The 25,246-nt window shown below is 42.4% G+C and overlaps 1 protein-coding gene and 1 long non-coding RNA gene across 3 annotated transcripts; one reads left to right on the forward strand and one right to left on the reverse strand.

Annotated features, from left to right (window-relative positions):
* The first annotated feature begins 5,513 nt into the window (after positions 1-5,513).
* Positions 5,514-20,017, forward strand: C13H5orf24 (chromosome 13 C5orf24 homolog). 2 transcript variants are annotated; one of them, XM_068959291.1, is made up of 3 exons: positions 5,514-5,666; positions 15,223-15,652; positions 17,606-20,017. In XM_068959291.1, exons 2-3 carry the CDS (start codon positions 15,226-15,228, stop codon positions 17,644-17,646), a joined length of 468 nt encoding a protein of 155 aa, XP_068815392.1. In that variant the 5' UTR covers positions 5,514-5,666; positions 15,223-15,225; the 3' UTR covers positions 17,647-20,017. The 2 variants fall into 2 exon arrangements, with proteins under 2 accessions (XP_068815392.1, XP_068815393.1); XM_068959292.1 differs by having other exon boundaries at positions 5,528-5,666; positions 15,223-20,017.
* Positions 18,608-25,135, reverse strand: LOC138069076 (uncharacterized). The gene is made up of 2 exons (XR_011143866.1): positions 24,607-25,135; positions 18,608-23,393 (listed from the first exon to the last, which is right to left on the reverse strand). It is a non-coding gene; the product is annotated as an uncharacterized lncRNA (long non-coding RNA).
* Positions 25,136-25,246: the final 111 nt, after the last annotated feature.

The following is a 25,246-nucleotide window of genomic DNA, read 5'->3' on the forward strand; positions in this document are numbered from 1 at the left end:
TCTGAATAGCTCATCTGTTTTCTGTACTGCTTGTATTGCTTCTACTTTTTTTTCCTGTAACAGTTAACCTTGCCCTTTTTGGAGTAGGGAAATGTGTACAATACCTATCAGAGCGCTTGTCATTTTCTACTAGAAATGCAATGAGATGCTTCAGACTCAGTTAATAAGCAGCTGCTGCAAAGAAAGTCACAGTGCAGGTGTTAGGAGACATTAAAGCAGGAGCCAAATGCGTATAAGCCAGAAGAAAAGAAACACTCTCAACTTAACATACATATGAGGCAAAAAATAATAGAAACATGATGAGAATAAAAGTTGGGAGAAGAGGCAATTAATTAATGAAAAATGTTATATTTAGTTCTTTCCAATTGTGCTAATGAATATGGGCAAGATCTTTACAAACATCGCAGATGGGCTGCTTCCCTGGGATTCTGCCTGTCACCAGATGCTGGAAGAGCACAGGGATGCTGGGTGTTGGTTGGTTGCTTGCTTTTGGTTGGTTTTTGTTTGTTTGTGTTTTGAGCACACTGTAATAAGCAGCGCTTGTTCTGTTATCTGCCCAAGGAGATATGTTCTCTGCTTTCTAGATTGACTTATGCTTTCGGTGCATGAGGTGTTTTGGGTAGATCAGTGAAAGAAGTAGTTGATGTCGCATCATGAACTAGTTTTTGCTTACATTTTACGTTAATTTGGTGTTGATACGTAGTTGACGGTTTGGAAATTGAGGGATGATATCCCGAGAGCCTGGCAGTACCGCTCTTCTAAGCGAGTAAGATACTGATGGTTTCAGGGTGCAGTACTAGCTGTGCTGCAGTTTCCCTGGGCCGGGTGGAAAGGCTCAGAGCAAAATATTCCTTCCTTTGCCCTTCCCCTGGCTTCCCCGAAGACCTGCCAGTCTGGAAGTGATGGTAAACGCTGGGAGCACCTGGAGATGGGGATCCCAGTTTTCCCTGCGCAGTTTTCCATGGCCACCTCTGCAGCAGCCTGAGGTCCTGGCCCCTCAATGTTCACATCAGTTGGAGGCTGGTGGAAGGGGGAGAGCAAGACCTTTAGCAGAGCCCTACTGGATCACTTGTTCAAAAGATTTAATAGCATCTCAGTGCAGTTGGTACCCCAAAGATTCAAACCGTGGCGTTCATCACCAAACTGTAATGGGTTCCTGTCTGTCATGATTGACAGAACCAATTTGTTGTGAATAAGTGCTAATTATTCCGCAGGGTATGCAGGGGTGAGTAAGAACATGCCCTACATCACTACAGTGGCCGTTTGCCTGCTCCGGGAGAGGGAGGTGATGTAGCATGTCGAGCTGCTCTCTGCGTGCCCGTGAGTGGGCAAACGGGCAGAGCCTTTGTGCTATGCGTTGGCTTGAAAAACAGAAGAGAAATGGGGACAAAATGCCACCTTTTGGAGTGCACGGGGGAAAAAATCACAAGACGAAAAGTATGCGTGCGGTCATGGTTCAGAATTGTTTACTTCTCTAACTATATTGCCATCCTGTGTTTGGTTAAATAGGCAGTTTTACACATTACTCTTTATGCTTATGAAGTTTAGCATCTTTGTGCTTATAGAAGTTGTAACCAAAACGTTATGAGTGTAGATCATAGCCCAAACATGTTCCGTAACTGTTCAAGGTCCTGGCTGCTTAAGATTTTACTTGTACAATTAAAGCTGTGCAATCTTATTTAATGCACATTTGGCTACTAGTTGAGTAAAAGATTCTGAGGTTGCAAGTGTAGGAGCATTTTTCAGCCCAGTTTTCCAACTGGAAGACAAAAAAAATTGATTTTTGAGCAATGCTTTCCTTGCTAAAATTCTGCAATTGTAATAGCCCAGTATAAAACAAATATCAAAGGCTGGATATGGGATCTTCCTAAAATAATAGAAAAAAGAATGCTAGATGCTTAGCAAAAGGGTGCACTTCAGTGTTTCAGTCCTTCAGACATGTTTACATTCATGGGAAACCCCTATTACTTCAATAAAACTTCACATGGTGAAAGGGACAGCTATGTACATCTGCAAGAACAGACCCTATGTAGGTTGCCAGTTAGTTCTTAAGTTTTTGCCATGGAAACAGGTACCAAGGGCACGTTGCTGGGCACCTCTTCAGAAACCCTTTGTAAAATTAATCTGAATGCCTTTTTAATAGGCCCTCAATAAACTGAGATTCTTCTCAGAGCGTGAACGTTAGTGTAAAGCCAGCCCTTGCCACAACTCCAGTTGCCCCGCGTTATTTGTGCGAGTTGGGTGCAGTCGCTTTGCTTCCTCTGATCCAGAGGACAGGGATGTGTGCGCGCGTTCGGAGCTCCCCACGTGACGCGCGAGGAATGCACTTTCCTTTTGATTATTTTTCTTGACCCAGATCTCTTCCAAATATGGTCTCAGCTTAAACAAGTTTGTGTTCTTAGAGCTCAGGCCTTTGCAGAAGAAATTCTGGCTTCCAGCTAACTAGCTGTATGGGGGGGCGTAGAGGAGGAGAACAACCTAAAAATGTAAAGATAAAAGGCACACAGCTGGATTCAAATTTGTCCCAAAATGTACATTTTGTAAAATGTTTATACAATCCTTGACAAGAAGATATGTTTTCATGTTTTTTTTAGCTACAGTGGAAACAATTGTTTTTAAATAAATGACCATTACTCTGAGCGATTGCCACCCAAATGTTGTTTCTCTGAGAATTCTCATTTGAAACAGATTTACATATTTTTCTTTAGTCAGGCAGGAAGATACAAAATCGTCAAGCTGACCAGCCTAAATAGAAATAAATTAATTAGTATCTCGGGAATAAGTAGTGAGCTAGGAAATTATTAATAACGTACTACAGAGTGGGCATATGATTCTTATATGTAAATAAATATATATATTCTCATTTTGCATTTTGTCCATTCTAAGTATGAAATTTATCATCCCAAACGTGTTTCTCAGAACAATAAACACCACTATGCAACTTCTGAAATGAACGCTTCTCCAGGCTAGGCACTTAACTGAAATCCTTCACCTTAACGAAAATATTTGTTTCCTCTGCCTGCGTATGTTTGCAAGGAAGTGCATTTCTAGAAAAGATGACTTTCAATCATTTCTTGCTAAACAGAGAGGATGCCGCCATGGCAGTTAACGGTACCGCCTTCTCACAGCTTGCTCAGCGCCTGGCGTAGCTGAGGCCTGGCGAGGAGTTTCTGCGTGCCTGTGTGTGAGCAACGGGGCAGCGCAAGGGATGCGTTCTCAGGCCCTTCCTTTTCTTTAAAACATGGATCCAGCAGAGAGGACTGCACAGGAACTGCCGTACTGCTGTGAGGAGAGCAAGGACGGGATTTCAGCGGCAGGATGTAGGAAGGGGCAGCACTTCATTGCATCTTCTACCTCGCAGACAATTTAACGATTTGCTACTGCTAGCGAGAACGGTCCTTCAGATAAAGAAGGGGGGAAGCAAATTCACAGTCTGAATAATGGCCATGCTTCTGGCTCTGGGGAGTTTTCCCAAAACAAGACGGTAATAGACAAATTTATCTTTTGTGTGGTGGCTGTTTTTATTAGTACTGCGTGCAGACCAGGAAGCCAGACCCTGTTGCTACCAGATTAATATTTGAGCACTGTAGGCACCGGAGCTGACTCATCTGGAATTAGTTTGCCTGCAGCCCAACACAGAGCAGTCACACAAACACGGCATAATCACAAGCCCGCTTCCAGCTCGAAGGTCAAACGTTTAGATGTTTGGCTCGTATAGGTGGTGCTCTGCCCGGCTCCCAGAGATGGCCTTCACAATAGGCCGATTTAGGGCTTCCCGGCTCACAGGGATGGAACCGTTCAGGGCTTCAAATTACGAGTTTGCTGCGTGTGCTATTTGTCCGTTTCTGCTTTCTGTTGAGATCGCAATTGCTCCTAGATAAATGAGCTGGAGCGTGGCCTGACTTCCATCACCTTCTGCTCTTAGATATTAAAGGGAAAATGACAGGATACCAAAAAGGTACTGGAACTCTCCTGCTTTTGATTTGAAGTGGCCTTGCCAATGTGCACGAAAAACAGCAAGCCAGAAAGGTGAGGTTCATTCTGGATCATATGCTAAATTAGGTTAAATGAACGCTGCCTCTTTTCTGCTGCTTTCTTACATTGGAAGTGAGGAGTCCTGCATGCATTAGGAAACGCTGGCAAAAAACAAACCACACTCTTGGCAGGATGTTTCACTTTTACAGGGTAGTTTTTGGCCTGCAGAGCTCCAAGTATTGTAGAAATGGAGTATCGCAGGGCTGGAGTGCAGCAGGCAGTTCCCTCAATAACAGGGGGAGAGGAAAATATCTGGAAAAACAGAATTAGATGCTTGCAAAAGCCGCTGGTTCTTTTTTGGTCTGATCATTCTTGCTTTCGTATTTTAAGACCTCGTTTGAATGGTGGAGAACATCTCCTTCCGCTCTCCGAGATAGGCTAGTCGTTTAAGGATTTATATGCGATTTGAAGGCATCCGTGCTAGCGTGGCCCAAGGGTGCTGAGAGCAGGCAGGAAGGTTTGGCTGAATATACCGTGGCGCCGTTGCTGGTGGCATCATCAACAAACGTCGGCAAAAAGATCTGTTGCTCGGAGCCTTTTAAAGCGTGTACTAGCATACTGTGTCACTAAAGCCGACCTTCCCGGCCAAAGGTCAGCCCCTGGAAAGGGCTGAGCGCTTAAAACTTCCACTTTCGGTGGCGTCTCCTTGAAAACACCGAGTCGAAGTCGCTGTTCGCGTGCTCGCGGGGCTGCAGGCAGGGCAGAGCCTTGTTCACGCGCTGAAGACCCGAAGCAAGATCCTCACTCGCTCTTAACGCTCTTTGGAAGAGATGCGGCAGAAATAGGGCAGGCAAAAACGCTTCCTGCTCAACGGCGGTTCCTTGCAGCGCCTAGCGGTACTCGACCCCTTTCGGCGTACGTTCGGGAAAGGGCTGCCGTCTCCAGTGCAAAGTCCATGGGAAAAGCCAAGCGACCTAAGGCAGCGCCGTACCGCAGGCCGGCTCTCCCGCCACGGCCGCCGTGCCCGTACGGGCCGGCTCGGGGGGCCGAATTCACCACCCTCCCGCCCCTACGGCCTCGTGGCAACACCAGGAAGCTCGAGCCACCCTTCCCGGATGCCCTGAAGGCCTGATGACATCTGCAGTACAGCGGACACGCTCGGCGTTTATTTTTTTGATTTCAATAAATCAGGGATTTGATCTGTCCCGAGGAGCGAGAGGATCAGCTCTGCTCCCAAGGCGGTCCCCGGGGGCCGATTCGCCTCAGCCCTGGCGGGGGAAGACGGCGGCGGGCCAGGCCGCACCTCGCCGACCCGCCTCCTTCCTCAGGAGGAAATGGAGGCCGCGCTGCCCCCGGCGGCCGCTGAGGCGGCCCAGTCACCTCAGCGCCAACGGCCGTTGGCGCGCGCGCGCGCGCCCCCGCCCCGCCCCGCCCCGGCCCGGCCGCGCAGGCTCGCGGCGCGCCCCCGCGGCGCGGCCCCTCCCGGCAGCGCGCTCCGCCCCGGCAGCCCGCCCCGCCCGCCGCCCGCGCACGCCGCAGCGCCGCTCCCTGCAGCTGCCCGGCGGGGCCCGGTGGCGGGGAGGGGGGAGGCGGCCGCGCGCAGCCGCCCGCCGCGCCGCGCCGAGCCGAGCCGAGTCGAGTCGAGTCGAGTCGAGCCTCGCAGGCGCCGCAGGCCCGGCCGATCCCTGAAGGTAGGTGCGGGCCGGGCCGGGCCGGCGCCCCTCAGCGCCTTGCCCTCGCCGGTGGGAGCCAGCGGGCGGGCAAGATGGAGACGGGGCCGGCGGCGGGGGAGGGGAGGCGAGGCGGCCCCGGCGGTCGCCCCGCCGCGGGGGAGGCGGGGGCAGAGGGGGTGCACCCGCCTGCGGCTTCAGTTTTGGGGGTGGGAGGCGGGGCCCCCCCCTTCCCCCCTTCCCCCACCCCCCCGAGGTGGGGGGGGGGGCGGCGTCGGCCCCTCAGCGCCGTGGGGAGGGGGTGAACAGGGCCTTCGCCCCCTCCCTCCTCCTCCTCCCGCCTCTGTGGTGTCCGGGGGGGGGCACACCCCGGCCCGGGACGGGGCGGGGGGGAGGGGGTACCCCAGGCCATGCCCTACGGACGGGGGGGGGGGACCGACGCGGGCCGTATGCTGGGCTGGGGAGACGGGGTGGGGGGACAGCCGGGCAGGGGGCGCAGACCTGAGCGGTGCCGTGGGGTGGGGGGCACCCGAGCAACGCCCGCCACACCGACCACCCGAGGCAGCGCCTTGGGGCCAGGGCGAGCTGGGCGACGGCCTGGTTTTGGCTGCCAGGGCGAGGCGGGTGACCAGCGGGGCAGGTCCCCCCCGCCCTGGGGCAGGTGGCAGCAGCGTGACCCCAAACACCTTCCCTGGGGTTGCGCCAGCGGCTGAGCGAGGCCCCTGCCAGAAGCTGCCAGCAGCAGCAGGGCCCAGCCCGGTGGGCGGCTTGGGGCCGGGGGCAGGAGGGCACTGCACGGCCCCTTTTGTCTCATCCCTTACCTGCTGCTTTGGCGTTTCCGAGGCCGAGCGAGCTGCACGTCCTGTCGTTTCGTAGCGTGGCGTCTTAGACGCGCTTGAGAATTCCTATTCCCTTTAGTATACCCAGCCCTTGTGCGTACGGATAGCATGCAGTCGGTGCTTTTGACTTAAGAGCGCGGTTCCCTTAGTGTATGGGATTTAAATGCATATGGATAGTCCATATATGCGTTTCCTTGAAGTGTGTTGCCTTAACGTACATAAGTAGTTCATGTCTCCATTCACGTCACGTGCATTTCAGGCCATCTGAATAGTCTTTGATATTTTCCTTTTGTGCCTGTTTGTTAGTACATTCTATCATATTATATGTAAATAGTGTATATTCCTGTGGATACTTAGCAATAGTTCAGTGCGTGCCTATTTCTGCATAATGCTTCTAGGATAGTTCATTAGTGAATAGTGGCCCCTTTAGTTTGCATGCGTTTGTTTCTGGATGTCTCTCTTGAGAAAGTAGCAGTTAGTTCGAGCCATGTAATTTTTTGCAAAATGAAAGATTAGGAGGAATTCTTGGTTAATATATTTCTTAAATTATAGTTTATTTCTCTTCCAATCTTGAAATGTCAGAGTTTCTCCTGCTACTCATTTTTTGCCTGCGTCCTTCAAGTTTTAGATGCAACCTTAAACAAAAAATCCTGCATATTTGTCCAGTGACCGTTGGTGAATAGATTCAACAAGTAGGCTTTATATTTTTCTGCGTTCTAGCTGAAGTACATTGTGGATGTGTTTGGGTGTGCCGATAGGAGTCTGGAGCCTTTATGCTAATTCTGTCACAGAGAAACACAGTAGAATGCACATCAAGAACTCGGCACTGGGACCAGGACAAGGAGTTCAGAACAGGCTTGATGTATGTTTGATGTATGTCTTAAGCCTTCAAATCCTTCTGTAGGAGGAGGTTAGGGAAAGAGCAGAGGGTAGGTGAGAACACCCACTGAGATGAATGAGCATCTCCCACTTCTCAGAGCTATCGTTCTAGACTACAGTGAGGTCTGTTCCCTGGGGAGAAAAGAGGGTGACTGAGAACACCCACTGAGATGAATGAGCATCTCCTGCTCCTCAAAGCTATTGTTCTAGGCTATGGTGAGGTCTGTTGCTGTTTACCTGGGAATACTGAGATGAATGGACAGCTTCACACACACCAGTAGTCCTTTCTTTATAAAGATCTCCCTCTACTTGCTCTGTCATTCATATGCATATTTGAATTGCCTTGAAGTTCGATAATTACAGAACCACAAAATAATCCAGGTGCAGTTTTACTATCTTACTCTCTTAAGACACTCTGAAGCTACAGCAGGTTGCAACAGCAATCTAAGTCTCTCTGGCCTGAGGGCTGCCTTGATTCTGTGCTGCCCTGCTCCTACTTGTGGGTTTCTCCCCAGCTCCCGTTCCTTGGGCTGGTTTTGGGTGTTGTCATACCCCTCTTGCAGGTCTTTTGAGTTCATTAAGATATCAAAAAGTCCTACTCTTGTTGAGGTCTAGTCAGTTTTCTAACTGGGACCAGAGGGGAGTGGGACAGTGGCAGCCAATAAGTAGAGCAATTTCGGCTGACCTAGAACCTCAGTCTGTGTCTGTGCCTCTGATGAAAATGTGTGTTCCCGTTCTTCCTGTTTTGCCTCAGTGCCAGCAAACTATTGCTTTTTCTTTCTTGTTAGATTAGTTTTCACCTGGGTCAGGTTCCTGGTTTTGGCTTGTCCTGCTCTTGCACAATAGTTAGTGTTGGCACAAAGAGTGGGGAATGTGGGTGAGGAGGAAAGGGCAAGATTATCCTGTTCAGTAACGCTGTGGATTCAGAGTGGTTTATATTGATTATGAAATCAGCCTATCAATTGTGTCAATGTAATTGGAGGTGCACAGTTGATTAGATCGCTGACCCGACCCTCCATTTTTTTGTAAAGGTATTCTAAGCCTTTGAACGTGTTCTGCCTCTCAGCATCGCTTTATGGCTGCATTAGCTTAATTTTGGGATGAGTAAAAGTCTGCTGACTTTGTTGCTGATGTTGGCATCTAATGAAAACCTACCCGAAGACACAATTTTGTTTTTTAATGTTATATAGCCTAACAATTACTTGTTTGCCTGTTTTTGCAATAAAACCGTGATTGATCCTTGAAAGTTTATTATTTGCTGACCACTTAGCCTCGCTAATGCCTACCAGCATCCAATCTTTGAGAGCAGTGCTGTATCTATTTGATACCAAGCTGATGTTTAGGATTTGGAGAACACTGTTTCTCCAAGGGTGCCCAAGCCCTATTTCCTTCTGAGTGCTACTGTGTTGTCAGTTTTGAATTCCTGCTGTGCTGAACAGGAGTGGTTTTCACCTACTCTGCAGTCAAACATCTAGGGTAGTCCATGAAGGAAAATCATGTTTGATAAATTTGACAATCCTTTCACCCTCAGGCAAATAATGCCACCTAACACAATGCCACCTCACTTGCCCATTAACAAAAGCATTGGCCAGGCTTGTGTTCAGACTATCTAGTATCTCCCTTTGCTAAGACTGCAACTGGACCTAGTACGGCCGCAGCCAATGCAGTACGGCATTCAAATAAGGCATTGTGGATCTCCTGTAAGCAGGTATTGTTTTCGGCTCCAGGTACAGATGTTTATTGGTGTCAGTGAGAGCGGCCAGACACCTGAGTGACAGGACCCCTGATCTTAGTGTACGCAGGGGGAACAGAAACGGAAACTTGGGCCTGACCTGATTGGCACTGCCCTCAAGTCCACAGAGCTGCTATATAGGGCATAGAAAAGAGAGGGCGTTCTCGTGCATGTGGATGGTCCTCTAGATCTCAGAGAACGTGGAGGGGCTGGAAACAAGACTTGAGCTGCCAAGGGTGCACAGATTCCTCCAGACTCCCGCTGTGGAGTAATGGGTGGGAGAGGGAGTCACAATCCCTTTACAAGGGAAGGCTCCCCCTTCACCTGGCAAAGAGGAATTCAAGGTGATTGGCATCTCTGCTCCAAATATCTTTTCCCTTAACCTCAGCCACCCCAGTTTCGCTATCTTTTGCCGTTCTTCAGACTTACGTGAAAAATTGACCTTGGGTCAGCAGGGAAAGGAATTGTAATTTATTATATTGCTTGGGGAATTCTTAATTTCTTAATCTTTTTGCACTCAGAATAATTGAGAAAGAAACTATTTTCAAAAATATGTTCTCTCTTCTATTTGCAGTCTCCTGTCATTATTGTAGTAGCTATAGCAAGTCAATTCTGCAAAGAAATTTTTTATAGTTTAGCTTTTTAAAATATACTTTACCTAGTGTCAAACGATGAGAAAGATCATATTATGCAATCTCAACTGCAAGAAGTGCCTCATAAGCACGTTTTGAAGAAACTGGCTATCTAACTTCAGGACTAGATTGTATTTCAAATATAGGTTAAATGTTATGATGTATATTGTGCCACTGAAGACAGGACTTCATATTTAGTGTTTTTTAAATATTTACATTTATGGGAATTTTCAAGACAAGGTGCAACATTGTGAAAGCAAGCGGTCATGGATTTTTAAAAATCAGGCAAGGCCTTGCTTTTATGAGAGTTAACGTGCAGAAAAGGAGCTGACAGTGAAAGGAACACTTGAAAAATGTTTTAATTGATATAGTTTGTTCTATGAATTGAGTGATGAAAGTGTTTCTCGCACCCACTGTCCTAAGAGGGAAGAGCAAAACCAATAATTATATCTATGTCACAATCTTTGGACTTTAAAGGCAAAACATCTGTGCTGCTGCTTCTTAAACTTCCTCTGCAAAAAGCCCCAAGCCCTCTGGTATTCTCCAGAGCCGGCAGGCCCTGCCCACTGTTGTCAGCAGCATAGAGCATTCTTTATGCAAAGACCTTGAACAGAGTTGGTCCTGTGCTTCACTGCAAGTATTTTAACTAGTAGAAGTGACATTGAAAGTGTTAGTATAGAAATAATACTTGTAGCTGCTTATGTTTCTGTACACTACATCATATATATTTGCTGTAAGCAAGGTTGGATGACAGGGTGAAGATATACCGGTATACGGTTTTCTGCAGCCCTGTCGATATTGTTGAAAATATCACTAGGTCAGCTGTGGAAAATTGGAGAAGAATTAGTGGTTTTCATATATTAACTCTCATTAAAATACATTTTCCTGAGCAAAATTGTTCCTATCTGGCAATAGGGTTACCTTTCCTGGTATTCATCATTTGGAAAGCTGTAACACAGATGTGCTTCCAGTTTTTGTTCAAAGACTGATTCAAAGCATGTCGTACCAGAATTCAAAAGCTCTTGCCGAAAGTCTGTGCTAGGTCTTTTTCCGTTGGAGCTCATGGAGCTGAACTGGTGCTAGCCGTGCTGTAGCAGAAGAAAGTAAGCTGCGGTGGATGAGAACAGAGCAGCTTCCCACTTAGCTTGGAATTGATTATTCTGTTTAATGCAGACTGGGGTCACAGGTTCAGTACTCATTATAAAATATTCAGTGACTGAGTGCCTGTTTCCAGTGGGCTCTCATACTTTCTCTGCTTTTGAATGTTTTAGTCTTGTCTACACTGGCGGCTAAATTCTACCCGTGTAGAAGGCAAAGGGCATAGTGTTTGACAAAGACACCATCGTGCACGCACAACCCAAGAGAGTGTTTTTATGTAATGTGGTTTGACTAGCTTTGTTCTTAAAAATCTTGTGCCGTGAACAAGACATGAATGTGTTTGTGCGAAGTTTCAGACAGAGAGAGCTGGGCCATACCAGTAAAAGATGCCTCAGTAGCTGTCAGCTAGAGCTGGGCAATATATTGCTCTGTATTCAGTGATACAAGGATACGTTCTCTCTGTCCACCCGGAAGCCTTAATGTCACTGGATGGAGTTAGGTGGAACTTCCTAAGTTTCTTGCTGAGCCGGTATTGCCTGTAGTATGGTTTCCATTTCTTTTCCCAGCAGAAACCAACAAATGAGATCAAAGGTTGATTTTGAAATGCAAAAATCTTAATGTCGGCTTCATGTATTCTGTATTGACAGATCAGCAGCCTGACTGCCATCTAAGCAAAATAAAACTTTAAAACTCACCTCACTACTGTTAAAGCAGATTGACTGTGCAGGTAGTTAAGAATGGCAATGCGTTAAAAGCTGGGGCGTTACTCTGTCCAGATATCCCCCAGCAGCGAGGCTTTGCAGGTCCCAGATGGATGGTCCTGTTTCTTTCTTTATTTCTCACAGCAGTGGAGCTTCTGCCCTTTGCATAGGTATCTTTAATGCTGTTTCCCTTTCTCTAAAGCTGCTTTGTCCAATTGTCTCCCTGTTGCTCCAGCGTTTGTAGAAAAATAAATTACCAAATAAAAAAGAATCCAAGCAGAAAACCCTCTGCAGTCACTTTCCAGCAAAAATCTTCCTGAAGTATGACTTTTATTACTGCAATCTCGTCTTAGTTATTTCTTTACACAGACGTTCAACCAGTTTAAAAAAGTGATTTAAGTAAACTGTTGCAAATTCCTTTTACGTATGCATTTACATGTTTAAAATAAGTTCTATTTTTCTGGAAACTTTTCTGGCCAGTTTTATTTAAGAATGCTTGCACACTGAGTTGTGTATATTTGGCTCTACAATTGAGCTAGAGTGTGTTTTTTAAACTTGGATAGCTTTGCATTTTATACCAGTTCTTGTTTATATTGTACATCTCCCTGCCAAGAAACCTGCTTCCACTTTGCAGATAGACTTGTGCAGTATGTATACTGCATTCTTTTATTCCCCACTGTAATGTGAATGAAGTAAAATTTTGCTGGAAATCTCCTTGATAGCGTAATTAAGCTAGATTACAGTTTTGTCCTTAAAACCTCTCATAAAAATGTCTAAAATCAAAATATAGAATACAAACTTTTGGCGCTAGACATGTTCATGGTTTGATTAAAAAATTGGCATGGTGAAAGAAAAATAAACATTTAGAAATGTTCCGATTGGCAATCCTTCATAGGTTTTTTTTTTTTTTTTAAAGGTTACTATTCTTGTGAGAAATTTTAAGCAGTGATTTGTACTTTCTTCCTTATTTGCCAGTTACAATCGTACTGGCTATTATCAGATGCAAGGTAAACTAGTATCAGCCAGGTTTTATTTCTAAAGGTGGTGTTTGTGGAGAGCACGGCGTATTTCCTCAGGGCTATTATAATAGATGCACATACTAACACACGCGTGTGGTGATAAAGCAGCAACGTTTGGCTGCCGTAATGGGATATATTCACTGCTGAGGAGTACCTGCAGTAGTTCTCCCCGGGAAAGATGGATGATTGTGATCTGTGATAAAAATCCCCCGGACTGTGATGAGGAGAAAAAGCAGAGAGAGAGTAAGAACGCTGAAGAAGACAAGACAGGAATGAATCTGAGAGATGGTCAGTCTCCTAAGAAAAGTCCAGGACCCCTACGATGTTCTGTGCCTTCTCCGTGGCCCGGTACGTTTGCTCTGTGCTGAGCAGCTGAACTGATCCTTCTTTGTGGCGGCAGAGCTCCGAGCTGCTTCTCGGGGTGCAGCCAAAATCCCTGCGCTGAAGTGAGCCCTGGAAAAAGAATGTCGCTAATCACTCCAAGCGTCCTCTAGTGTATCAGCAAACGGATGAATAGCCTTTCAGCCTCAATTTGCTTACTTTCTTGTCAGCAAAATTCATTATTGGAACCCTTATGTTTGCAATTAAGTGTCATGAAAAATCTCAGGCATTTTTTGGTGATATTGTGGGCCCTGTGCTAGCAGGGTTAAAGGAACATAACACTTTTTAAAGCGGGAGATTTTTTTGACTGCTTAATGTAGAAAACAAATAAGCTTTTTTTCTATTACTACACAAAAAAAGGCTGTTTGCTCTCTTGATCTGCAGCTTGCTTTTTTGTTCTTTGCTAAGCACAGGACTGCTAATTATTTTTAGTTGTTTCACTTCCTAGTGAACATCTGCAATAACAATGGTTTCACATTTGTTCCATCGTGACCCTGTTCAACAAACCAGAGTTGTAGCACTTAAATAATCTCTACTAGAACCATGTAATACTTAAACTGTATTACTATCATGCTTTCAATATTTGACATAAAATCATATTCATATATTCACACATGAGTAATGTATACACTGTAATGTGCATTTTACAAGCCAAGGTAAACTGGGTGTTAGAGCAGGAAATGTAACCATTGTACTCAGAAGAGGGAACTGGGATATACCCCTGGGCAATGGACTGTTTCTTCTGTATCCTTTCTGTCTGAATAGGGGGAGGCATTCATATTTCCCTAATAAATTCAGTAATCAATGGCCGAATTTAAACTTGGTTGCGGTAGACCATTTATTTCAGTTTCACTTTGGCAAAAATACAGCAAGTCTTCTAGACCTTATCTACTAAAGAAATTTTCCACAGGAACAACTACTTGGCCTGCTAAGCATAACTGTAAGGCACAGAAATGTTCCAGAAGTGCCAGATACTGTTTGGATTAAGCTTGCCTTCAGCATGCTTAAATGTTATTGTTTTAAACAGAGTATTTTCAGCTTATTTAAGTTGCAGAGCCAATATAGTTGAATGGGTCAAAATGCCATCCTGTTGCTTTTTGAGTGCGTTTTTGGCGTCTGAGTCAGTATCTATGCAGTGGATGTTTAGAATGGTTAATACTATAAAAGGTTTAGAATAACAGTAATATTTTTAATTGTTGTGATTCTGCCCCAGTACATACGTTGAAGGGATTTGGTATAACTGACTTAAGTATAACCAACTGACTTAGAAATAGTTGCTTGTGATTATGACCATGGCCGTATGTGGTTTCTACCAGCTGGACATGAGATCGTCCACTGGAATCAGGGTAATGTGCAGTAACGTGCCGGTGAGAGGCTTGGGGACTCTCACCCTTCCAGCGCCCTAACATCTGACTCTGATACTTGTTTAAATAAGTAAACCTCTCCAAACTAAGCACAATGGAAATTGTTCTACTTTACCGAAAGAGTGCAAGCTATATAAAACTTGTTATTGACGTTCGTCATGCTTGTTTTGCAGTGTTGTTGATGTGTGGCAACACACGTATCGGTAAAAGTTGTGTTGGTTTTCCTGGGCTGCTTATCACTGAGTTGGTATTTTGCACTCCTTTTCTAATTAGGACAGTAATGAGGTTTCTGCAGTCTAGCATCTTTTTCGTTTTAATAGATTAACTTTATACGCCTGTTTTCCCAAACTGTGGCGCTGTTATCTTTACTGAATGTGTTATCTCTTTCTGTGTTTCTTACATAATTTTGAAAAGAAGCAACAAAAGTGATCTGTATTTTATTAATTTGCTGTAGTAAAAAAAATTCTCAAGGAGCCTTTGTCTGCTAAATCAAGAGGCTGGTATTGTATTTGCCTTGGCTCACACATGATAGGTTAATCTTGTAGTTAGAACAGCTAGAATTTAGATGAGATTCAGTTAGAGAGGTTTTGAAATCACAGTGGGTGAATAAATGTTGTTCATCTTGGTTGCTGAGATGCTGTTGTTGATGTCTTTAATGCACTTCTTCCCTAATTATGTGTGTCTGAATAGTACTGTTTTAAATAGTCACCTTTACCTGTGTAAAGTCTGCAACGCAGACCTTCAAATGAAAGCTCGTTATAAGTTTTTATCTAAAAAGCTAATTTGCGGACATCAATGCTGTTTGATAAAAATAGTCAAAGTAGTTCAGAATAATTTTAAGAAATAGATGTAGGTCTTGAAAGATTCTTTCTTGTGGAAGGCTGCCGTATTATTATACATTGATACATATTTGTCTCTCTTATTTTTGTTAGAAAATGATGCACCCTGTTGCCAGCAGTAATACAGCTTTCTGTGGGACTGGCAAGAGTTCTTGCCTTAATGAAGACAATGTGAGATCTGCTGATCAGTTTGACTTGTATGCCACACAGCAAAGTAAATACAGCCACGCAGTCAGCCACAAACCAATTGCATGCCAGAGACAAGATGCGTTGAATGAGTCACACTTGCAGACCACAAGTGGCAGAAATATAGAGACAAAAGATGAACTGAAGAAAAAGAAAAACCTCAACCGATCTGGTAAACGTGGAAGGCCATCAGGGACCACAAAATCAGCAGGGTACCGAACCAGCACAGGTCGACCCCTGGGGACCACCAAAGCAGCTGGATTTAAGACAAGTCCAGGCAGACCCTTGGGTACAACTAAAGCAGCGGGATACAAAGTCAGCCCAGGCAGACCTCCAGGTAGCATTAAAGCTCTATCACGGCTTGCAAATCTAAGTTATACTTGTGGCAGCGCAGCTTTTCCTTATCCTATGGTGCATAACAGAGGAGTACATGCTGCTGGTGAAACCAGCAGCAAAATCAAACAGCCTAATGAATGAAAGAAAAGAATTAGTAATTCCTTACTAATCCTCTTTACTCTGAATTTTGGCATGTTTCTTGCATTTTATTGTAGTGTTTGCAGAATTATGACTTTCTAAATTTTGTTTTTATTCAAATAATGCCATAGCCTATGAGTGCAGTTCAGTAACTTTTAAAGCAACATTGTGAGGGCACTGGTATTAATTTTTTTTCTTTTAAATCGTAATCTATAAGAAGATCCAGACTGACGCATATGCCTCGGTGTGTATACTTAAGTAATACTTATGTCCTCAGTATTACATTCACTTTCTGGTAAATCTAGTTGTGTGGTTATGCATTAAGTAATTGAAATAAGGAGGATAGAATTAGCTGGCCGCTGGTTCATGAGGTGACATATGCCACAAGAAAGAACTTATCCTGATAAGTTCCTACTTGATAAAGGAAAGAAAAAGATTCAGGACTGTTTAACTGGGAACAACTGCAAAATTCTGAGTTCCTATGTGCTTTTTAATAGGAGGGAATACAAAGCAAGCTACGTTTCCTACTTCTGCAAAAGCTTATACAGACCTCAAATAGATACTTAGAAACTTTTAAGAACCTTTTTTAAAAAGTGCTGGTTTCAGGTGGCTTTTATTTCTATAGAGTAGCAGCATTAAGTCAATTTCAACTGATGTTCCAAAAATATTTTTGAAAATATTAAATGAAACCGAGCAGTTGTATAGCACATTACAGCTTCACAGCGCCTTATTAATGCAAGCTAATTTGCCTTTAGGTGATGGCTGTTCTTTTTGTTATGCTGTTATAGGATTCTGCTGTATAAATTTAAAATGCCTAATAGTACATCTACCAAACCACAAGTAATTCTTTAAAATCTGAAATATTTTATAAGAAATTAAATAAGTACTGTTGATTCTAGTTACACGCTTGGTTAATATTAAACAGTATGTTCTTAAATATGTAAATAGCTATTTACACTGTTTTTTGCCTTTAAAATCTGTGCTTAGCTGGCAGCAGTTTAATAGCTTTTAAAGCATTAATCTCTAATGTTTACAAATTAAACTTTTTAAATAGATACTGTTGCTAAGTTTTCAGACTTAGTTTTGCCAGATATTCCTGGAAATACAGTTATCTCATTGTTTGACACTTATACTATATTTAAGTTATGGAAGCTTATATATCTACCAAAGGACACCATTTTCATGATTTATAAAAGCAAACTGTATAGCTGGGGCAAACAGGATGCAGTTTACTGCACTGCTAGACCCCAGATATAAAGCAATTCATAGGAATTCACCTACGCGTGTGAGCTGAAAAAATACGTTGTTGGTTAACTATAAATACCTTTCTTGACTCAAACTAAAACCTTCCCTGCTCCCAAAAGAAATGTTCCATTTTTCAACTGGGTGTGTTTAATTTTTTTTGAGTGTGGGAGTGTGTGTGTGTGTGTGGGAGTGTGTGTGTGTAACATATGTGCAGATACTTTAATCTAAACTTAAAAAAAATATCCTCACTGTTGCATATTGTTTGTCCTAAATTCATTTTCCTGGAGTTAAAGCTTTTTATCTCCGGAAGAAAGATTACATTTAAGTTGTTTTAAGTATAATTAAATTTATGATAAATCTGTATCTTCAGATATCGGGGGGCATATATAAAGTTTGCATATTCTGGGGAGCAGACATATAAGTTAATTAGAGTTTGCTGAATGAGTAACAGTATTGATAATTTTTGTTAACATAAATGCTATTCTGGCCTGCTGTCATTTTGATGAGAACTCTTGATTTCAGTGATGACAACTTAAGAAACAGATGTCATGTTTCATACCTTTTTTATCAGGAAAAAAGCAGCAAGCCTTCAGGTGTTCCAGTGATGCCTAACACATAATGAGCTGGACTTTATGCTGTACTTTACAATAGGTGTGTTGAATTGTTTTTGGGGGACTTTGTATGCACTGGCAACTAAGACAATGAACCTCAACTATACTGGATGGCTCCTTAGTCAATATATAAACTAATGGCAGCTAAACTGCTACTAAAATATAGTTTCTCCATGCTGAAGCTACGAAATCCAGTTGTGTGTTCTGTTCCTCGAGAAACTCACAAGTATGAAATTTAGCAATCTTTCTCAGAATGATGTGTAACTTCTGACACATGCAAAATGCTAACGTGAATTAATTCACCCTCAGGATCTGTAGTGTATTGGCTGTTTTTAATCAGATGATTTTTCAACAAAGACTGCTTTAAGCTCTTTTCTGAACTCAGCTGGGAAAGCAGTGCTCTTCAGCTGAATGTGATAACTACAGGAGTGTCACACCTGGCTGGCAAGGAACGTGTTGCATGTCACCACTGTACCTTGGAGAAACTCCGCTTCTTACCTCCTTCTGTTTATCCCGTTTGCCCCTGTTTCATTTCTCACTTGTGCATCTACTCAATGGTGCTGTGCTGTGTGTCAGGAGATAATGCAGATGTATTACTGTTCTGCTAGTATAATGAATTTTGTATTCAAGTATGCTGATGAAATAATGAAATCATCTAAGCAGTTTCTGTTCATTACAGTGTTTATTAATTATATCAGATAAAATAGAATCCCAGTAAAAAGAATTAACATTGTCAGTTGTGAAACGATGAACACAAAGTAGGAAAGCGCTCAGAGAGTCTGTAAAGGGCTGCTTGGCACCCTAGACTTAGCGAGGAGACCAGAAATGCCCTGCAGGGTATTTCCTGATTCTGGTTTATTTTATATTTGACTATAGTTTACTGGTGCCATGCTGTGAGGGGAAGAAAAAAAGAAGTTAAAGATTCAAAGTGAAGTATGAATGGAATTTTCAAATACTTCTACTTTGCCTGTGTATAATCTACAGAATACATTGTGCTTTTTTTTTTTTTTAAAAACACACTTTTCATGACAAACACTGAAACAGCATGTTATTGCCTGAACTTTGTTATTACCAGTGGGAAAACTGACCTTTTCCTCCCCACAGTATGAAAAGATTACTTGTAAGGTAAATTGCTTATTTTATATTACGTATCATAATTCAGCTCTTCATAAGCTAGGATCACTGTTGTGTATTAACACTGTTCAGAAGATGATCTACATGTCAAGTTTGTTTTTTAATAAGTTCTTTTAATTATCGAGTTTCTAACATGTCGTATTTATACATAAATGAAATGTATTAGCTTGCTATTATTCCTTAATGATGCTATACAAGTTCACTGTTTAACATACATATAGTAACTATTCAATTTCTGATTAAATTTACTTAAACTTTAAAACCAAATAATTTTGCTACTATAAAGTCTTGCACTGGACATATTCAAAATGCTAGCACCATATTTTAGCAGAAAAAAATCAGATACCATCCGAAGTGGCTAACTCTGATAGCAAAGGTAGTATTTTTAAAATCAGCAGTTAGCTTTGTCATTAAAGAAATGTTCTTTATATCTTGGATTTAGTTTAAACTAATCAAAGTAACTATGTATTAAGAGCCATTAAAAGATTTATGTTCTGAGTGAATATATTTTCATTTTATTTGAAAGATCTTAGAGTTCAGTCAGGACAAAACCAAGCTTTGTCAGTGAAAAGTGATGTGTCTGTGAAAAGAATTACTTGCAACTACAATATGCAGAGTAATTCAGATCAGAATTTAACCCTTCCCCCCATTTTTGAAGAGCTTTAAAAGGCAGAGCAATGTGAAGTCTTTTGTCTGATGGTTTCATTAGCTGCGACTCTGCTATTCTTTGTCATATGTATAATAAAGTTTCATGCTATCCCTAGAGATGACAGTTCAAACAGTTGATCATAGTCATACTATGAACTGCAGACTTCATTTCTGACCACAAAAGACATTTATTCTTCTCTATTTTAATGCATATATTTTAACACTGCTAAAATATATTTATGACTCTCGTAGAGACTAGACCTTGCTCCTTGTGATTATTTTTTTCAAATAGGTAAATCTAAATCTGTATTCTGAAATTTGAACCACTTCCTGTTCTTTAATCTTTCACCGTTTGCTTTTCCACAGGTTTACTTTGGGGGAAACAGTAATCTGTTAAATAACTAGTATCAGCACCCTGTCCTCTGCTGTAAAAAGCCTGATTAGATACTGTGTATGTTTTTATGTCCATGAACTTGAGCTACTCGTGTGCAATTATGTGTATGGGAATGGAGTAGTGTTCATGATCTGTATTTACATCATCATATGGATGTATATTTATTAATAAAGTTAATACTTTAAAATCTAACAAACTTTCTCTGGCTTTTTTGGATATATTTGAAATTGTGGCTTAAAATGCCTATTGAGAGCATGAGACCGCTTAGCTTAATCCTTCTCTCTTGTGCTGTGCAGTGCAGCTGTGCAGTGATGCTGCTGTTTGCTCTCCCAATGTCTCATTTACAGTTTAAGTGACAAACTGACACTGAAATGTCATGCTACAACTTGTATAGATTTCACTTAAAATCCAGTGGCCTTTTCCTTTGTCCCTTACTTTGCTAAAGCGTAAGTGGATCTGACTGTATCAGATTGAGTGTGTTGATGCTTGTGTGGACTTAAAAATAAACAAAGAATGCAGTTGGGAGGCCACTACGTTGTATAATTTTGAAATAAGTAAGCGTACTCCTTCTGTATTCTTCTGCTTTTACCATTTTAAATTGACATGTGTATTGCTTGTTATAGGAAAGTGCCATATATTTGAACTAAGGCAAAGAACCCATATGAATTGCAATGTATTAGAAAATAGAACCATGTTGCTTGTTTTTTAATGAATTGAAAATTCAGCTACGGTAACTTAATTTTCTTATGCTTTCACTCAAATCCGAGAAGAGTGCAGGGAAGGATTTATATAGCTAAGTATGTATAAATAGTAGAATATGACCTAGCAAGATCATTTTTTTTCCCTTCCACAGTACATCAAAATCAATTTGAGAGTACTTACATACTGAACTTCGATGGGATCATGATGATTATTCATTAGTCAGTGATGGATGTAGTGCATTTATTCCTGTATCCAAGCAATATTCCAGTATATCTTTATTGGTAAGCAACTCTAGACTGTTGTGTTCTACATACCACCCAACTCCTCCTTGTTAGTTTGAAGGTTTTCAGTAACTGTGGGGCACAGTGAGCAGTCCTGCACTGTGAGAAACTATCAGTCTAGGCTGCTAGGGCTGCCTCCTCCCCTTGCTCTCCAACAGCATCCATTTTCCCTTCCGCATGCTTTCAAAGACCCTGAATATGGCTAGGTATGAATCGCTTTAGATGCTATTGTAGTTACTTTGCAGACTTTAAGCGGCTTTTACCCCCAAAAGCCGTCTAATGTCAGGTTTTATTGATTTCAACTGTTCCAGTGGTTCTGAATGCTTGGCTTTGAAAGTGACTGGATATATTTTAAAGGGACTGCAGTCTGCTACATTCTAGACTAAAGATTACTTCCTGGATATGATTCCTTGGGAAAAATGAATTGTTTCCTTAGTTTTAAGGAAACCTTATGTATTGGATATTAAGTCATTTATAAATTATATCATATGATGACACAGGCATTTTAGCCGTTGGATGTTGCTTTATTAATTGCATGGCTATTGTTTTCTCTGCCACGTAATGAATTGAACAGTAACAACTGCGAAGTGCTCTACTCCCTCAGTATCCAGTTGGTGCACAATATGTAGAGCGTCTAATGACAGAACCGCTTCACAATTTGTTCATGTTGACAGACTACGATTGCCAGCTTTTTGACCTGGCTTACAGCAATGTTGGAGTGTCAGCTCTGCTAGTGGGACGTCTTTAAGGTGGATGTATCTTTTATTTTTAGTAAAGTTTCATTTATGTACATGATGAGAAACCAAGGCTTTCTTTGGGGCTGCGCAGGCATTTCTTATGCTTTTGTGAAGTACCTTTCTCTGGGATCTCTTAAAGTAGCACAAATAATATAGCATGAATGAGTGAAATTGTACCTGTTAAATATGCTGGTTCATCAGAGCGTCTTTCTGTACCAAGGCAAATGAATGGCAGTTACCATTTAAAGTTGTAACGCCTAAAAGTAAAGGACTGACTTGCTGACTTGCATTGCTTGCTATTTTTATCAGGGTTCTGCCTGTGGCTCTGTGTTTGTTGTTTAACATTTAAGAGAGGTGTGGCCTGACCATACAGGATCAGGCAGCCCAAAAGCTACTGTGTTCTGAAGCTGGCTCTTGCCCAGGTTCCCTTCATGGCCTAAGGATGGCAATGGCTCACTTTTCATGTCAGTAAAAATATGGCAAAAATATCTGCTTATCTTGCAGGGTTGCTGGAAGGAATCATTAGTTAACAACTTTTAAGTACTTTGAAGCTAAAAAATGTTGTGGAATTGTTAAGTGTTGTTGAAATGATCTGAGGCAGATAAATCTCGCCTTTCATGTTTTCTTTTTTATACCACAAAAGTTTGTTCTAATTATTGGAAAAATATCACAAATATTGTGATTATATATAAATATAATATATATTATAATATATATATGAAAAAATATCACAAATATCACAAATAATCAATATTATTAAATGAGTGTGAGTTTGATGATTTAGAGGAGGCCTTTGAGATATGCACAATAGTACAATGTGGATTTATGGCTTAAAGTGGTCATCGTTTTAAATAAAAATATTCAACTGCAGCCATGCTAAGAGAACGCAAGGATTACAAAGTCAAGCATCCCAAATTTAGGCATAAGTTAAACTTGCCTGTCCTACCTCAACCTGTGACTTCTGACATGAGTACTTAAATCATGTTTTCTTCCACCTAATCTCTGTGCTATTGAATACACAGAATGTCACAGCTGTGAGGATGCGTCAGGATTATAGGTGAATGGAAACTTGCTTTGAAGATCGTAGCATCGACTCTTTGTCCCAGTCTGTTTCCGTCATCTTCACTCCTTTTTGATCGTGTTTTGACCATGTTCCCCCTGAAGGAGCTTCCCCAGGGTGACTGAAATTTTGGAGGAAATCCAGCTGCTGAAAGCTAAGAGGCACAAATGACTACCAAGTTCTGGTGATTATTCATGGGTGCCGCAAAAGATTCATTTTAAATCAAATCCTACTCTCTGCTAAATATTAGATCCTTCCCTAACAGAGCTTTTCCCAAGGTGTTCAAGATTTTTAAACAGATTAAAAAACCAGCCTTTTTAAATAGACTTTCTTGAAAACAGACATTTGGCATAAAGAAATAAGAAAAATGTAAGCCACTGAGAACAGTTTTGTAACAAACTAGCAGACATAATAAGAAATGTGCCTTGTCTGTAATACATAAGCACTGGGATAGTACATTTGTTGCGACTACGTATGATGCAGCCTGAGTATCTGTAATTATTGGGAGTTTATTTCTGTTTCATTACGGCATTACTTTTATATGGTGACCAAAAAACCAGCAATTTTGCATAAACCTTTTGCTTTCTGTTATGCTAGGAAGAGTATTGTTTGGATTAAATCCACAGAAGTGTCTCAGAGCTAGGTATGTTGCCAGAAAGCTCTCTGTTATTTTTAAGGTTTGAAATATCACTTGCGTTGGAGATATGACACCATCCAGGGCTTTGGTTGGTGAAAGAATCTGGAGTCTGATGACACAGAGCCAAGAGCTGGACACCATATACAGTCCATGGCCTGAAGAAAAAAAGCATGTTTTAAAATTGAAAATGCCACTTTGTCCAAATTCCAGAAGATAAGTAAAGATGGGAATGGGAGAGTTGTTTCCCAACAAGCCTGTACCCTTTACATTCCTTACGTGCATTTGCTTTCAAGCTTTTTGACTTGGTCTATATCAACTGGTCTAATTAAGTATTTTCTCTCTAAGTGCAGACCATGCTTATGTCATATCTTGAGGCTATCATGGCTTCAATATTAATACTAGTGCAAATTGGAATTGGAAGAGGAAAATTTTACATGCAAATAAATGTGCATTCTGAGAAAGGATAGAGTTGGAGAAGTGTTCCCTAGTAAAAACAAAACACAAAAATTGAATTTCCGTAATAAAGCCCTCTGATATCCATGTTCATTTATATGCATATACAGCGTCCTGCTTTCTACAGTATGTGTGTGTAGTTCAGCCTCACCTAATTTGTAATCCTCCGTCACTTTTTGACAAATGCAGTTTTGGTAAAATCTCTTGTGTTTGGTGCTGACAGTTTTAAGAAATAAGATAAAAAGGGAGGGTACCAGCAGCTGAAGTAGTATATTGATATTCAAAACTAGTCAGCCCTCAAGCTTAAATTTTAAACTGGCAGCAAGTAAGGACTAATTCTGTGATGAGAAGAATGATATCTTATTTCCTAAAAAGAAATACCAGAATATTTATCTCGCCTATCATCTTGGGAGCTTCGACTGATATGCTGACGTAGAAGAGCTCGTGTTTTCCTTTTAGATTAAAAAAGTATGGCTGTAGTTAACTGGCTTTTACCCCCACCCCAGTCTGGCTGGAGGTTTAAATTTTGTCTTCAGGAGCCACTGAAAATATGGCAAACTGAATCTATCCCTCTGAAGTCAAAATAGTAGGAGTAGGCAAACGGTTCAGTCTGTCAGGGTTTCTTTTTCATCGTGTTAGGAAGCCAAAAAAAGCGTATCCCGGCTACCTGAACTTGTCACAGCAAGAGCCTGGGGCTGGGATACTGTTCTATAATAAAACATGCTTTTGGAATGAATTACACCGTGTGCGTTTGTGTGCCATATAAATTACCATACAATCATAACATCCTGTCAAGTCCTCAGGATGACCTTTCCCTTGGTGCAAGAATTTTGGACCTGAACTAGTTTACAGTCAACAATAAAACGCCTGCTGACCTCCAGGAGCATGAAAGACTAAAAATTACCAAGGGCTCACCAGTACAGCGTGTGGCCTGTGGCTGTCAGTGGGGCCCATCTCTGTGAAGATCGTGCACGTAAATGCCTGGAGCTGCTGTTTTCTGTGCCCATGCTGTAGAGGGCCTGAAAGGAAGGGGGGGGTCAGAAGACAGAGTGAGAAAACATGTTTTTTAAAAAAAAAAAAAAAAGTATTTAGTATTTGTAGTGAATGGGACTTGAGCTGAACTCTCTCTGAATGCTGCTTTTTATTTTCCTGTCTAACCTCTAGCTGGCTTCCCTTTCCTCACGCCGGAATGACTAGTTTACCCATGGGGCACTTTTGATATTTGGCCTTTTTGAAGCCTGAAGCGATTGCGGGCGATAACATCCCTTCGGCCTCGTTACTCGGGTCGCCTCCCCATCGCCTAGCGCGGCCCGCCCTGCGGCAAGACGTGAAAACACCGTGAGCTGCAGGAGGAAGAAGAGCAACTGTCAGGCCCAAGTAACTTTCCTGATAAGCAAACTTAAAGAATTACTTCCCTGGGCGAGAGGAGGGGAGAAAAAAAAAAAAAAAACCACCCCGGGCGTCTCCGCGCCGCGGCCGCGGCCGCCCCGCCCCGACAAGATGGCGCCAGCCCCGCCCCGACAAGATGGCGCCGGCGCCAGCCCCGCCCCGCCCC

The sequence above is a fragment of the Struthio camelus genome, chromosome 13 (genome assembly GCF_040807025.1).
Source record: "Struthio camelus isolate bStrCam1 chromosome 13, bStrCam1.hap1, whole genome shotgun sequence".
Lineage (NCBI taxonomy): Eukaryota > Metazoa > Chordata > Aves > Struthioniformes > Struthionidae > Struthio > Struthio camelus.